This window comes from Caretta caretta, chromosome 3 (assembly GCF_965140235.1).
Source record: "Caretta caretta isolate rCarCar2 chromosome 3, rCarCar1.hap1, whole genome shotgun sequence".
In the NCBI taxonomy this organism is placed as follows: Eukaryota; Metazoa; Chordata; order Testudines; family Cheloniidae; genus Caretta; species Caretta caretta.
The window spans coordinates 189,087,270-189,103,042 of record NC_134208.1 but is presented as its reverse complement, the minus strand read 5'-3'; the positions used below and the strand labels follow the sequence as shown (position 1 = coordinate 189,103,042).

The window sequence follows — 15,773 nt, the reverse complement described above, 5'->3', positions numbered from 1 at the left end:
TGGGTGCTCCGGGCTGGGACTGAGGGGTTCAGAGGGTGGGGGGGGAGATCAGGGCTGTGGCAGAGGGTTGGGGTGTGTGAAGGGATACAGGCTCTGGCTGGGGTTGTGGGCTCTGGGGTGGGGCTGGGGATGAGGGGTTTGGGGTGCAGAAGGGTGCTCTGGGCTGGGACCAAGGGGTTCAGAGGGCAGAAGGGGGATCAGGGCTGAGCCAGGGGTTTGGGGCATGGGGGGGGTGAGGGCTCGGGCTGGGGATGAGAGGTTTGGGGTGCAGGAGGGTGCTCCGGGCTGGGATTGAGGGGTTGGGGGGCGGGAAGGGGATCAGGGCTGGGGCAGGGGGAGGCTTAGGGGTGCAGACTCCAGGTGGCGCTTACCTCAAGCGGCTCCCGGAAGCAGCGGCATGTCCATTCTCCGGCTCCTACGCAGAGACATGTGGTTCCCGCCCAATGGGAGATGTGGGGGCTGTGCTAGGGGTGGGGGCAGCATATAGAGCGGAGCCCCCTGGCTTCCCCTACACTTAGGAGCTGGAGGGGGGCCATGCTACTGCTTCCGGGAGTCATGTGGAGTGGCCCCCGACCCTGCTCCCCAACTGGAGCTCTGGAGTGGGGCAAGCCCCAGACTCCACTCCCCAGCAGGAGCTCAAGGGCCGGATTAAAACAGCTGGCAGGCCGTAATTTGCTCAAACCCTGGTGTATACTATATCCCTTTTCCCACCCTTATCTCTGTCTTTTTTTAGGTTGCACATTCCTGGCACATGTTGAGGATCACTGAAAACTGAAGCAAAATTAGAATTATTCAGTAATGCAGAGCTAGATGCTAAATCTTGTGTTACGGAACTTGATCTGGTTCTGTTGAAATGATAGGCCTTCTGTCTCTCATTTAGCTTTTAGACAGTTGGGTGCATTTTTGAGATTCTAGATAACTATTCTACTGAATGTAATCAGACTAATCTTTTTCTTCTGAAAATACTTGCTTTAATTCATCTTACTCAAAAGTTACTTATTTGCATACTTAATTTGTATTTCAGAGGAGAAGGTGCTTTTCTGAGTACAAAACACACCTCTTAGTCATGGATAAAACATTAACAAAATTGGTTTGATTTCTGTCAGTATTTATTTTCTATTCTGTGATGGGCTGACGTCCGGATAACAGGAAGTAGATCAGCTACTTGAAGTTGCACATCTTGTGACGTTTTGAGGTGATACAGCAAAAATTCGATCCTTACAGCAGGCACTTGTGAGGATAAAAAAGAAGATTCTTCCGGCAGTAGTTTGTGTGGTAGGTTGTTTGTGGCTCCAAATATATTTTTTATATATAATTTGTTAGGCAAATACTCAAATATTCAATTAAAGTTTTTCTAAATTGGTAATTTAATTTGACTTGTAATACAAGGTGATAGGGTGTCAAACGATTAAAAAAATTAATCGTGAGATTAAAAAAGTAATTGCAATTAATCACAGTTTTAATTGCATTGTTAAACAATAATAGAATGCTAGTTATCTAAATATTTTTGGATATTTTCTACATTTTCAAATCTATTGATTTTAATTAGTACACAGAATACAAAGTGTACAGTGCACACTTTATATTATTTTATTACAAATATTTGCACTGTAATAAAGATAAACAAAAGAAATAATATTTTTCAATTCACCTTATACAAATATTGTAGTGCAATTTCTTTATTGTGCAAGTGCATTATAGGGTAGGGAATTACAGGTAGGATCCCATACCTGTAAACAAACTTGTTTGTCTTAGCAATTTGCTGAAAAGAAGTAGGACTGAGTGGGCTTGTAGGCTCTAAAGTGTTACTTTTTTTTTGAGTGCAGGTATGTAACAAAAACCAATCTACATTTGTAAGTTGCACTTTCATGATAGAGATTACACTATAGTACTTGTATGAGGTGAATTGAAAAATACTATTTATCTTTATTACAGTGCAAATATTTGCAATAAAAATAACAGTGAGCACTGTACACTGTATTCTGTTGTAATTGAAATCAATGTATTTGAAAATGTAGAAAAACATCCAAAAATATTTATAATAAATTTAAATTGGTATTCTATGATTGTTTAACACTGCAATTAATCACAGTTAATTTGTTTTGAGTTAATCGCTTGAGTTAACTGTGATTGACAGCCCTACAATGTGGTGATCTCTAACTTGTATTTACTATTTATAAATTTAACTTTAACATGAAGTGTGATTGAATTTGTGTTCTTTATCATTTTGATGAGGTCTGTGCCCTCTGGATCCTTATTTACTTTTATATAGAGCCTCATACTGAAAGGTACCAACATGCTTTCCTAAATGATGTACAGTAGAAACAATGGTCCTGTTTAGTAGAAGTGTATAAGGTAGAGGCTGGTAATTAGCTGGTGCACAAAATACAGCATGATACTGTAAGGTGAGAAAAGTTTGGCCAAGACGTTTAGGGCAAAAAATGCCATAGGAATTTTTTTAATTCACATAAAGCAAGTAGGAACGCAGTTTTCACCATCACATCTGAAAGACCCCCCAAAAATGCATAGAATTCATTCTACCTACCTATAAAAGACAAAGGAATCCATTGACTAACACTGCTGGGATTTTAACTTGTGGTCCCAAGATTGACGCTGGTCCCTAGCATGGAAAACTTGTGTTGGCTTAATTTGTTCATAATTTCAGGCATTGTGATCAAATTTCTTACACTTGTAGGACAGCAAGTATACTTTTATGCAAGCTATGAAATATTTAATGAAAAATGTAATGGCAAATCGCTAGGATAAATGGCAAAATATATTGCTTCTGCAGGTGAAAGAACCCTGGAAATGTTTCTTGCCCAGTTGTTTCAGTTTCCTTTCCCGGTGTTCATTTTTTAACTTGTCTGCAAGTCATGACTGTGACTGAAACCAGTGTGATTAAAATGGAAAAAGGCAAAAGCTTATTCAAGCGATAAGTTTCCTTTAAAAAGTGGAAATCCAGCAAGGAACTTACCTTATCTGACTTAGTTTAACAGTTAGAAGGGCTAAATGGAAATTTAAACAGCAAATGGATATATACTTATTTTTTATTTAAAAAATAAATATAGCATGCATCAGTCAGTAGTCCAATAGACTAAAAGGGAGTCAGGAGAATGATCAAAGAGGATACGGATATTACAGAGAAACAAAATTTCGATACACTATTCTTTACCATAGGGGATAATGGGAAGTTACCTGGAGTAGATCTAAAATTTGCAGATAATAAAGATGAGGTTTTCTGTCAAACCTCACATGTCAGATGTTCAAAACCTGATGTTCAAAATTTCAGTAAGTCACCAGGACTAGTGATAAATTTATGGGGAAGATGGGAGGAGACTTATATCATCTTTATAAGGTTGAACCACTTTTTAACCAGTTAATTAGGGTCTCACTTTTTAAAGAAAAGTCTTATAAAATTAATACAGCATTTCATTAATGAGGAAAACAGTTGTCCTTCTCTTCTTTTGGTCTCTGCCCCTACTCCTCCCTCATTCATAGTTTCTCAACTAATCATTGTCCCTTCTCCTAAACTGCTGAGGAACTATCCTCATACCTCTAGTGGTTTCCAATGCTGCCTGTTCTTCCTGTAGCATATAATGGGACTTGGGTAGGGGTAAGATGAAGGAGGAGAAACATGCTGATTGGGGTCATTGCTGTATTGGATGCAGTGGTAGAAGCGTTCAGACCAACAATCACATCTCTCATGTGGGCTCTGGTAGGGGCCACGGTATTGTCCCCTCAAGAAAAAGCCCCACTACACACTTGCTTATCATGATACATTTTTTTTTGTATATGTAATACTTGTATATTCTCTGAAGAATTGGTAGGGTCAGTTGGTGGAACTGGAAAAGTTGTATTGGATTGAGCCATGTAACTTTTTAGGTCACAAGGTCATGACGTTTTTGATAGTGGGTGCCTTTGAAATGGGTGTATTCCTATGAGATTAATTCCTTTTTTCCTTTTATTTGTGTAGAAAATGGAGATGCCTAGTTTCTCTTTCACAGATTTCATAGTGTAATGCTTACAAAAAGCAATAAATTGGGTTGGTGTAAAGAATGATTAAGTAAAGAATTAAACTTTTGAAATTGAATCAGATTTCATATTTGTATATAGCCTGTTGATTTTTGTTCTGGCTATTTTTTCTTCCCTTGGCATTCTTTCTTTTAATGTGATTGTTTTAAAAAAATGAGAATATGTTAATCACACGCCCAAGTTTATCGGTTTTTGAAGAAGTGGTACACAGTTGCAATTCAGTTTCACTAGTAGAAGGTTTTGAACAGGTGGTAATACTGCTTTTCATATATTGGTATCACATCACAGCAAATTGGAAGTTGAATCCTAGGCTTGGGAAGAGTTGTTAAACATTTCTAAACCTGGAAAAATAACTTAGGAATGCAAATGCAGGTTCTTCCATTCATTGGTCCTATATTAATATGAAAAGTATTAGCCTTTCTTTAAACAGGATGAGGAAAAGATGGGAAGAAACATTCTTCCTCCATCTTGAATTCTCCCCGTTTGTCTTTTTTAGAAAAATATGTATGTTTGAAAACATTGTACACTTTACAAACTGATAGCTCTCCGGCTTCAATGAAATCTGCTATACTGAAATTTTTCTGTAAATGAAAGTTTCTTGTTTAAATGGTAACTGCTAACATTTTATTATTGTCTGGGGAATAATTTACATATTTTCATTGGTATTCAAGGTATTTGAGGCTCTCAAATGTCCTTATCAAATTCTCTCAGCTGATATCAAGTTTTCCCCAACAATGCATCAGCTTCACTGGCAAATCACAACAATAATTAGTGTTTTTTTTTTTTCCACAGTATCCTACAGAACCACCAAATTGCTTTGTAGACTTCCCTGTTGAATTTGCTCTCTCTTGGATTCCACAGGTAAAATCCATACTGTGTCCTTTTCTAATAACTAAGATTATATTTACTTACCAGCTTAAAGATATATTTACACTGTGTTTCTGATACGACAGGCCTGTGGTAATGTTGTATTTAAAAAGAAAAACAGGTTTGACTGTTTTGACCCCTCTTCCCATTTGTTGGTATTTTTTCCTTCACACATGCTTGGGAAAATGCTATATTTAGTGCATTCATATTTAATTCCCCAAAGTTCACAGTTTTAAATCAATTTGCTTTCATTGGTTTTTCAATTTTTAAAATGTTTCCTCAACCTTGTAGACATACTCTGTGTCAGCACTAAGTCCCCACTCCATCTCTTACACACTGGACTGCTGAGACTCCAAATATTTATGAATGATACTGGGAAATATATGCATGAGAGAGTAATTACTTATAACAGGGGGAAAAGATCCCGCTAAACCTTGATGAATATTTTCTAAAACAAATAGAAATTCTTTATAATATATGTAGCTTAATAAGAGCAGTTGAGTATTATACGGTATCATAAGTTTAATGATCTAATTAAGAACCAAATGCCATTACTTTCCATTTTTGTGGAAGGCCTGATGTTTCTCATGCATTATTTCTTGCATCTCTCCCTTCAATAGCAGTGCATGTTCTTGGTAACGGATTTACAGACAATTAACTGGAACACTCTATAGAAAATATTTGATGTTTGTTCCTAAATTAAATAAAATTAAACATTGTTTTTTGTAAATATTACATATTTAAAAAATCTTGTCCGTGTCAAGTAGTTACGGTTTCCACCTATTAATAAAAAGTGTGCAACTGTATGTAAAACATTAATTTCTTGTGGTGTGGCATAAAGATTGTATCAGTACGAGTTTAGGATGGTCGCATAACTTCTGAGTGGCAAAACTCTGAGCCTTGTCACTTTCAGGATGACATACTTATTGCATTGGGAATTTGATGAAGGAACAACTGCAGATCTGAGCAAGAATATATATATATAGGAAATAATAAATATATTTTGACATTTCACAGTTTTGTTTTCACTTTCAGAGCTTTGGTTGATTCCATACGTGTTTTGGAACAACTTACATGCATATTGTATAGTCTGTAAATTGTAGCGGCTTTGTTGCTCTTGTTGTAAATACTGACTTTTATATTGTGTATGCATATATCACTTTCAAAACCTTTTTTTAAAGCCACATATAGGCTGTGTAAATTCATGTTTGTTTAACTTTTGAAAATATTTGAGTTGATTTTTTTTTGATAGACTGAAAAATATAAGCTGACTTAAGTTAAAAGCATCACAAATATGCTCAATAAATTTCAGCTCTGATAGTTTGCTGCTGATAACCTTAAGAACTACCACCTGGAGTAACTTAAAAAATAAAAGTGGTTTTAAACAAACCTCCCAAGAATCAACCTTGTTTGACAAGTTAAAATTGATAATGTTTACATTCATGTTGCAAGCAGGTGAAAGTCTGGCATTGTCAATGTGACCTACACTACCTTAAAGTGGAAAAATGTATTGAGATTAGAATTAGGTACTGAATATTCCAAGCAACTGGGATAAGAGAGACTATTCACAGTGTAATTATCTATAAACTTATTCTTTTTCTGTCTTTGCAACAAGTGACAATTCATTCCAACTTCAGATAGTCTGCTCTAATTCTGAATGAAGCTCCCAACGTACTGTGCAGTATGCTGGTACATTCGCATCAATTGTAGAGCCTTGCCAGAGAATGGAGTCTGCTTATATCTATCAGAGTGGCAGTTTTTTGCAAAAATGTATTTGGGGGTTGGAAGCAGGATATAACACTTAGAAAAACAGAAAATCACACATTTTTTCAGAATGTATAGAATTAAACTTGTAGGCCTAATTCAGGCTCCAGCAAGTTGGTGATTTAGCAAGGACTTGTTAGGATATTGCCTGGAGCAGTATCCAGCAATTCCTGGTATGGTTGAATATTTTGGTACCTAAGGCGACTAAAAAGGAAGACATACAGAGTGTGACTCTTGCCCTGCTCTAGATATTTTGGGTATTCAACATACAGTTCTAATCCTGATAGGTTTTTAATTTTAACATGTGTAGGTCACCGTTAATGGAAACACTGACAAGACCCTTACCTGAAGCAGTAGAAATGTCACTGTTATAATACAAATACAAACTCCTGTTAAAGGGAATATAAATAGATTTCAGGTAATTGTTTTTTTGGGTTCTTTTTTTTTTCCAGTCTGCTTTTGCCTATTTCAAGTTCTTTTTAGTGCTTATGGACATGAAACTTGGAAGATCTTTATTTTCCTTTTTTGAATAAAAATAGACATGACTTTATGGCGTCCATATTAAAAATGGGTAATTTTCCTTATGGTCCCTGTCTTCCTGCTGGGTTGATAATGTTTTGATGTATTTTTCTTTCTCTCTGATGAGAGGTCTGCTGCTGCTGCTTTGACATATTCATTTGGATGAATAATTATAACTTGCACAATGTCAAGCTGAAGATGGTAGGGTTTTGTGCATCATGACAAGCCTAGTAGTCAGTGCAGGTGTCTCACAGCATGATCAGCAACAGCCAGTGTATTCTGGCTCAGAGGAGACATTTTAGAGTAGTCAGAAATCAGCACCAAGGGCAAGCTGCTGCTGCTACTACTGTTATATGTGCCAAATAAATGCAAAATGCTTCTCAATGACAAGTGCAAGAACAACTATTTATTTCAGTTATATTCTTTTTCTAATTAACCAGATAAATTTACTGTCTACACATTTTAGCATACACTATAAGAATGGTACTACAGTTATTAGGTATCTGGATTCTTGTGCCCTCCCATTAATTACTATCCCTATATTGACCACTACCCACCTGGATTCATTCATGAAGGTCATGAAAATGGAAATTAATGACTAATGAGGTCATGTAGCTAACAGTGAAACATAATACAAGATCTGGGAAGGTATATTGGTGTGAATGGCATTCTTTAGAATTTTGAAGGAAATAGTTCACCATAGTAAAAGAATATTGATCATAATTGTGGTATTTCTAGTATAGGAGCTTTACAGAACTCAACTTTCTACATATCCATGAGGTAGTGAATCTCTAACACAATACGAAAGCCTGGAATGGTTGACAACATTTTTCTAAAGATATTAATAGAATTATAGAACATATTAGCATGTTCTCTCAGTTTTAGATTTAGTTTTGGGGTGGGAGGGGAGGAGGGAGGTATTCACCTTCAGTAAATGACATGGAATAACAAATTACAGATGAAAAAGGTCATCTAATCCCTTCCATTACAAGTCCAGAATTGTTCATTAAATTTTCTTGTGTTTAGTCCTATCTACAACACTGGGAAGACTGTTCCACATATATTGTGTTTTCTCTGGTATTCAGCTGCAACATATTCTTGATATTAATCTTTTGGTGGAGTGTTGAGTATACTGCTTTCTAGTTTCACAATTGAGATTTGCACCTGGGCACTGCAACTCTTGAAACTACCTAGAAAGCAGTGAACGTTTGGTGCAAGCATACATCAGAAGTTGTGTCCCCAAACATTTTGATTTAATTCTGCCATTTGAAATACCATGTGTGGATCCTATAGAAGCAAGGATCCCTTCAGAATTAATGTAACATTCTTTTCTTGACTGAGAACTGTTTTTGTGGAATTTCACTCTTGGGAGACTCAGCTCTCTGGTGGAGGGTTGAATATTTTAAAACTAAAAGAACTACTCTCAAAACAAATATCTGACTAGGCTGTTGTGTTGACAGAGAGGTGAGAAGTAAGTACAGGTTTCAATAGAGGTTTATGTGGCAGCTCTACATATTTCAGAGATGGAGAAGTTACTCAAGCATGCCTCAGCCCTAGACAAGTGGCCTCGTGGTATCTGGTACTGGAGTACTCATTTGGTCCTACCAGGAGTGAATATTGTAATCTATTCTGACAGTGCGAGTAAACTAACTAATCCCTTGGATTTTTCCCTCAGTGTCACATTCTTAGAAACCTTTGAAGGGGTTTCATTTTATCTAAGCGATAACTCATTACTTTTTAAAATCTAGCTAATGCAGTTTGGCCTCCACTTGTAAATTATGGAATTTTGGGGATGAGATGTTTAAGGGAATTCCTGAATTCTATTTCAGAATGGAGACCAGGGTGTGGATGCAGCCATTCACTTACCTTAGTGAAACACTGTGAAAGGAAGATCAGCAATGCATTTTTGCAGATCTACTAATACTATTACGAAAACAAACTAGCTGTGAAATACAGAGAAGAAGAGAGACAAATGACCTCACTATTCTAGACGTAGTAAAGGAACAGAGAATGTAGGTAGGCTAATGCTTAATACTTTAGCACTACTGTTTGAATGTGTAAGAGACAAGCAGTCATGCTTTTCAGGTGCCTCTGAACTCATAGGATGAAAACCTGCCCCCCCCCAAAATCAATGTGTTTTTTTTTCCATTGACTTCATTGGAGCTAGGATATTGCCAGTGGTGTTTATATGTTTAATCCCAAATGGAAGGTTCTGCCTGAGCAAGTCACCCTAGATAAATTTTCCCTATTCATATTTATACCTCATCATATCACCTATGTAGTTCCTCTTTCCTTGTGTTTTGAACCATTCATACACTTTAGACTGCTAAGATGTTCTTTAACACATACTCCAGCTTGTCTACATGAACAGTTAATAACCAGCAAGCTGGGGTGTAACCTCACGATCTGTGCCTCTTTTTTAAAACCATATCGAGAAAGAACAGAGAAATTAAGTTTAGGCTCCTGATGATGGAGCAGGCTCTGTGACCAACCTCAGCTCAGGCCCTTCCCCCACCACCAGACATCGGTCTCCAAGCACCCTTTGTTTCCTGTTTGACCTCTGCTTCTTGGTCTCCAGAGATCCTCATCAGAGTATAGGATGTATCAACAAGCCACCTAAGAAAACTTCTAGTTGTAGTAGAGAGCCTTCATCAAAAAAAAAAAAAAAAAGCCTGGTCACCTCAGAAACACTGTGGTCCTGAGACCTTAGGTCCCAAAGGGAGTTCTGTGGAGGCTCCAAGCTGCTGCTGTACCAGGAGCTCTTTGAAGTTCTTCAAAACCACCATGGGCACCATTTATATCTCAGTACTGAAACCAACCCAAATACTGTTGAAGAATGTCAGACTTAGCAGAGACTCCAAACACATTATTTAATGGAAGTCTTTGTCATCTTCAGACTCCTTGGTGCTGGTATGTGAGTAGCCAGACATCTGCAACCACAGAGGCTATCCACATCCTCAGTAATGGAGTCATCTTACAGACCTGTGTCTCAACTACCGGTGCCTTTGGAACTGCCCCATTTTCCAGATGGGACCACCAAAGTAGACTGTTCCCTCGGTATTGACACATTTGGTTCATTTACACCTACTGCAAGAATTTAGATGTTCTAGAGACTTGATCATGTCAGATAAGCTGGAATCCCCCTTGTTAATGGGCATCAAGCAATTGTCAGTACCAACAGCTACTGGGTCATCGAGACCATATCTTTCTCTGGTACCTCCTAACTTTCCAGTACCAACTGCACGGGACAGGCAGTTGCATTAGTCTTGGGTAACTGCTCCATCTTTCGACTATGTTGAGGATGTCCTCAAACTCCCAGATCTTTGTACAGTGGATCCCCTAACAATGCTACATGAGACATTCTCCCATCTTTCTGTCCTGAAAGGGAAACTTAAAAGACAGTCTCATGCTGGCATGACCAGCATTGGATGCCCCGCTCCTTTGCCTTATGGTTCACCTCAGTGGCCATACTGGGACTCTCAGGCTGCCTACCACCAGTCATTCTCAAAGCCTCCCAGTTCCTCCTGTGGCGATCATTGAGGGAGACACTCCCCATCTCATCACTTCCTCCTCAATAGCCTCAGAGGGAGACTTTGGAAGACCAGGACGATTGTGCAGACAGTAAGGTGACATCACAAACTAGTATGTTGTTGTTCTCACCAGATGAGGTCATAATTCTGTCTCCATCTTCCCTTGCTGATGACTAAGCAGTTTCAAGAATTGATGAAACATATTATTGAATCATTACAGAGTCTGCTAGTAGGGGTCCAGAAGTCCCAGCATAAGAGTTTGGATGTTTTACCTAAATCAACGTAGAGCAGAATGGCTCTCCCAATGAATGAAGCAATACTAGATCCTGCCAAAACCATTTGGTAAACTCCGCCACTACACTGCCTACTTGAAAATGGACAACAAAATTTTATATACTAGAGAAAAATTCAGAATTTTTATTCTTTCACTCTCCACCAAATTCTTTGGTTGTGGAAGCTGTCAATGAGCAAGGTAGACAACCTCAGACCAAGTGGAGGTTGGTCTCCTATGCAAGTACCAAAAGCATTTCAGCCTATTTTAACACAAGAGCTATTCATCAGCGACTCTACAGTTTTGAATTGCTAATTACCAAGCCCTGATAGCAAAGTGCAACAACATCAATTTGATAAATTCAGTAATTTTATATCACTTCCTAGTGGAACATCAGTGAGGCTCTTTGGTAAGAGCTCTTGGTAAGAACCTCTCTACAAGTTTTCCTAGACTCAGCTGACATGGCAGCCCGTTCCATCTCTGTTACTATGCATAGAACGTATTGGCTACAACTATCTGGCTATCCTAAGGAAGTCCAAAATACTGTAAAGGACTTTCCTTTTGATGGGCTGAAATTCTTCTGAGTCCACAGACAAATGTCTTCATACTTGAAAAAAAGATTCTAGGCCCACACTCATGTCCCTCAGCATGTATACTCCTAAAAATATGAGAAAATTTAGCATGTTGTGCACAGTACAGAGATCTTGTCCGGTTCAATACTCTTCCTACCATAGGTCTACTCAACCAATCAATAAAAAACCTAAATATCAAAAGAAGATACTGTCCACCACCACCACCTAGCATCTCCAAAGGGAAGATGGTGGATGGATAGGATAGTGTAGCTGAAGATTGCTATTTTGGGGATGTTCTGAGCCCTTGAGCAACTCTCCCATTTACTCCCCAATATGGTAGCAAATCACATCCAACAGATAGATTTTTGAAGGCCCTAATATTGGGTTAATCCATTCAATATGCTTCCATCCCCCTCCCCTCCTTCCCATGAACACTTGCTGGGCCAAAAAGTCTTCTACATATAGGGGTCATAGAAGTAGTTCCAATCCAGTACAGAGGGGAAGGGTTTCTCTTCCAAGTATTTTCCGGTCCCAGAAAAGAATGGAGACCATTATTCAATGTCACAGCTTTGTAAAATCACAAAAATTCAGGATGGTGACTTTCTCTGCTATAATTCAATCGTTAGATTCTGGGGATTAGTTTGCAGCCCTTGACCTTCAGGGCACATACTTTCATGTCACAATTCACCCGTCCCACAAGAGGTTTCTTTGCTTCATGGTTGGCCAGGATCACTTTCAGTCTTTCCTTTGCACCAAGATCACAGTGGTGGTAGCTTCTCATTAGTGTTCTCTGGGAATACCAGAGATAATTGGATGCTGAAGGGATAGTCCTACAACGAAACTCTCTATGCCATCCAGATGATATCTCTCTTCCACAGATTAGAGAATCTTCGAACATTAGGACTTCAGCTCAACATTGAGACAGTTTGCCTTCTCGGGGACAGGTTTATAACTCTAACAAATTTCATTTCTAAGATTCAGATAAGTCCCCTGACTTAGGTAAGAAATTGTCTTTAACTGCTAGGTCATATGGCAGCATGTACGTGGCATGAACTCAACATGTGAAGTTGCACCTTCTCTGCTTTGCAGGATGGCTTATAAACAGCCTCTATCCCAAACAAACGCAATGTAGACAAGCTACTATCAGTCTCTCATGTATTGGACTCACTCAAGTGATTGGAAGGACCCCTCAAGTCTGCGCAGGAGTCCTGTTCACCCAGCCTCCTCTCATTAATAGTACAACATTGGACACACCCTTGTGGGATGGGGAGCAAACCTAGGGTCTCACCACCCAGGGCAAGTGGTCTGCCCAAGAATCTCTTCTACAAATCAATATGAGAGCCGTCAGGAGCTCGTGTATCCACTTCCTTCCTCTAATCAGGGACAAGTTGATAAAAATCATGACAGACAACATGACCTGCACATTTTACAACAGTAGTTAGTGGGAAGCCAGGTCCCTTTTTCTTTGTGCAGAAGCTATAAAACTATGGAACTGGTACATATACAATCAAATTCTGATCTCCGCCTCTTACATATCAGGAATACAAAACACCACAGTCAACAATTTCAGCAGCAATTTCTCCTAAGATTATGAGTGGGAACTGGACTCAAGAATTTTCCATTGCATTTTTCTAACCTGGGGGTTCCTAGAAATGGACCTCTGCTATCATCATCAACACAGTGCAGGAACTGGGCCCTCATTCCATGGGGCATGCCTTCCTCAATTTGGATTAAAGGCCTTATCTATCTTCTGACACCATTGCTCCTGAGAGTGCTGATCAATATCAAGCAAGAAAAAGACAGAGTCACTTTAGTTGTACTGACTTGGCCCAGGCAAGTCAGGTTCTTGTCCACTTTTAATGCTTCCACTCATTTCCTTTCTGCTGTTATAGGTTTCTGACCACACTATTCATGCCAACCTGGGAGTTGAGTCAGGGTTTGGCTCCTAGATGGGTCTCAGGAACAGAGACTTCATATTTGATAGAAGTATAACAGGTATTGTTAAACAGCAGAAAGACTTCTATGCAAAACACTTACCTTCAGAAATGGAAGAGATTTCACCACTGGTGTGTTCAAGGATCATCTGTTCACTCTTCCTTTTCATCTGCTTTCGACTACCTGTTAGAAATGTCAGGCCTTCCTATGAGCTCTGTCAGGGTTCACGTGGCAGCTCTCCCAGCCTTTGATTTGTTCGTGGAGGGTTTTTCATTTTTTTTCTCGCTGCACAACAGCAAGATTCCTCAAGGGATGATGCATCTCTTTATGCAGATTAAAAAGCTCATTCTGGTATGGGATTTGGACTTGGTGTTTAACTGTTTTATGAAAACCCCTTTTGAACCACTGCTACTTGTTCATTATGCTCCCTTGTCTGTGAAGACTGCCTTCCTGGTGGCCATTGCTCCTGTCCAAAGAGTCAGAGAAATGGGGACTCAGATGGCAGACCCTTCTTGCATAGTGTTCTTTGGGAACAAAGTTTAATTACAGCCACATCTTAGGTTTCTACCTCAAGTTTCATCTAAATTCCGTATTTACCAGGTCATTCTCTGTCCAGTTTTCTTTCTAAAGCCACACCAGTCTAGGAAAGAAGCTGCCTTTCCTTCTTGGATGTCAGAAGGACATCTATTTAAGGTTTTCTATTTAGATAGAACAAAGCATTTCAGGAAGTCTCCTAGACTCTTCATGTCAATTGCTGACATCGGGAAGATCTGCAGTTTCATCCAAAAGATTCTCAAAGCAGATGCATTATGTCATTAATAAGTTTGCCACTTTCAAAGGGTAGTGGATGTGCACCAGCCTTTGTAATCTGAGCGGAGATTCCCCAAGCACTTGAATCAAAAACACAGTTTTAGGTAAAATATAAAACAGATTTATTAACTACAGAAAGATAGATTGTAAGTGATTATTAGTAGTAGGCATAGATATCAAAGTTGGATACCAAGGAAATAAAAATAGAAATGCAGTCTAAATTCTAACTTTAACAGAGTTAGCAAGATTTGAATCAGTCTCTTACCCCCACTGGATGTTACAGGCAGCTGACAGTTCTCAATACTCAAACTGAACTCCTTTCCAGCCTGGGACCAGTTTCCCTACTTCAAAGTCTTTTGTCTTCTAGATGATCTTTCAGGTGTTGAAAAGGGGATTGTGGGAAGAGAGAGATCAAGTGATGATGTCACTGTCCCTCTTTCATACTTTCTTCCAGCTGCTAGAAAGATCCTTTCCCTGACACGGGGGTCAGATAGTCTGCATTGGTCCTGCTGTCCCCATTGCATACGTGCCCTCTCCAAGGAGAGTGGATTCTTCTTGATGGGCCATTGTCCTTCCTGAAAAGCCAGCTGTGGGAGTCTCCTAACCTCTCAACATATTTCAGTAACACACATAGCAATACTTCATAACTTCACATACAATTATAGTAAATACTATCCAACAGGATATTAATGTTCTTAAATCATATTCACAAGGCATACTTTGTACAAACACATCATAATCATGTGGCAGTGGTGAATATGTGGGTTTCAGGGTGCTACTTTGAGGTACAGTGTGTCACAAGCCCATTCTACAAGATGCCAGTCGTCTTCTGTGGTTCTGTTGAAGGATGTCCCAGTTGTTCAAATCTGTAGAGCTACAACCTTTTCCAAATCTTATGCTCTGATTCACACTTTTAGAAATGATGATGCAATTGGCAATGCAGTCTTGTCTACAGTGTTAGATTCAACTACGAAACTCTCACTGCCATCAAGGGATACTGCTTGGAAGTCACCTGAAGTGGAGCCACCCATAGGGACCCTACTCAAAGAAGGTGAGGTTACTCACCTTGTGCAGTAACTGAAGTTCAAGATTTGTGTCCCTATGGGTTCTCTACTAATTGCCTACCTTACCTCCTGAGTGTCATTTCTCAGGACTTCACAATAAAGAAAGAACTGAGGGTGGCTCGTCTGTGCAGCTCTATATATCTTTAGTGCGGAGCATGAGAAGGACTAGAGTATGTGTGTGGGCCAAATGGGCACTGCTACCAAAAATCTCTGGTCAAATGCTCCTGGGTGCAAGAGCACCCAAAGGAGCACACATCTGAAAGAAAAAACGGTTACTCACCTTTTTGTAACTGTTGTTCTTCGAGATGTGTTGCTCATATCTATTCCAGTTAGGTGTGTGCATGCGCCGCGTGCAAGACTGTCGGAAACTTTTCCCTAGAAGCTACTTGTCAGGCCGGCTGTGGAGCCT

The 15,773-nt window shown here is 39.3% G+C and overlaps 1 protein-coding gene across 3 annotated transcripts in view; it reads left to right on the top strand.

Moving 5' to 3' along the window:
- The window catches only part of FANCL (FA complementation group L), a 91,893-nt gene that overhangs the window by 33,664 nt on the left and 42,456 nt on the right, over positions 1-15,773 (top strand). For all 3 annotated transcript variants that reach the window (XR_007355627.2, XM_048842814.2, XM_048842811.2), the window contains one exon: positions 4,825-4,893. Coding sequence is in view for 2 of the 3 variants with exons in the window: in XM_048842814.2 (XP_048698771.1) it covers positions 4,825-4,893 (69 nt within the window). In the remaining variant the exon portion in view is untranslated. The remainder of the gene's footprint in view (positions 1-4,824; positions 4,894-15,773) is intronic.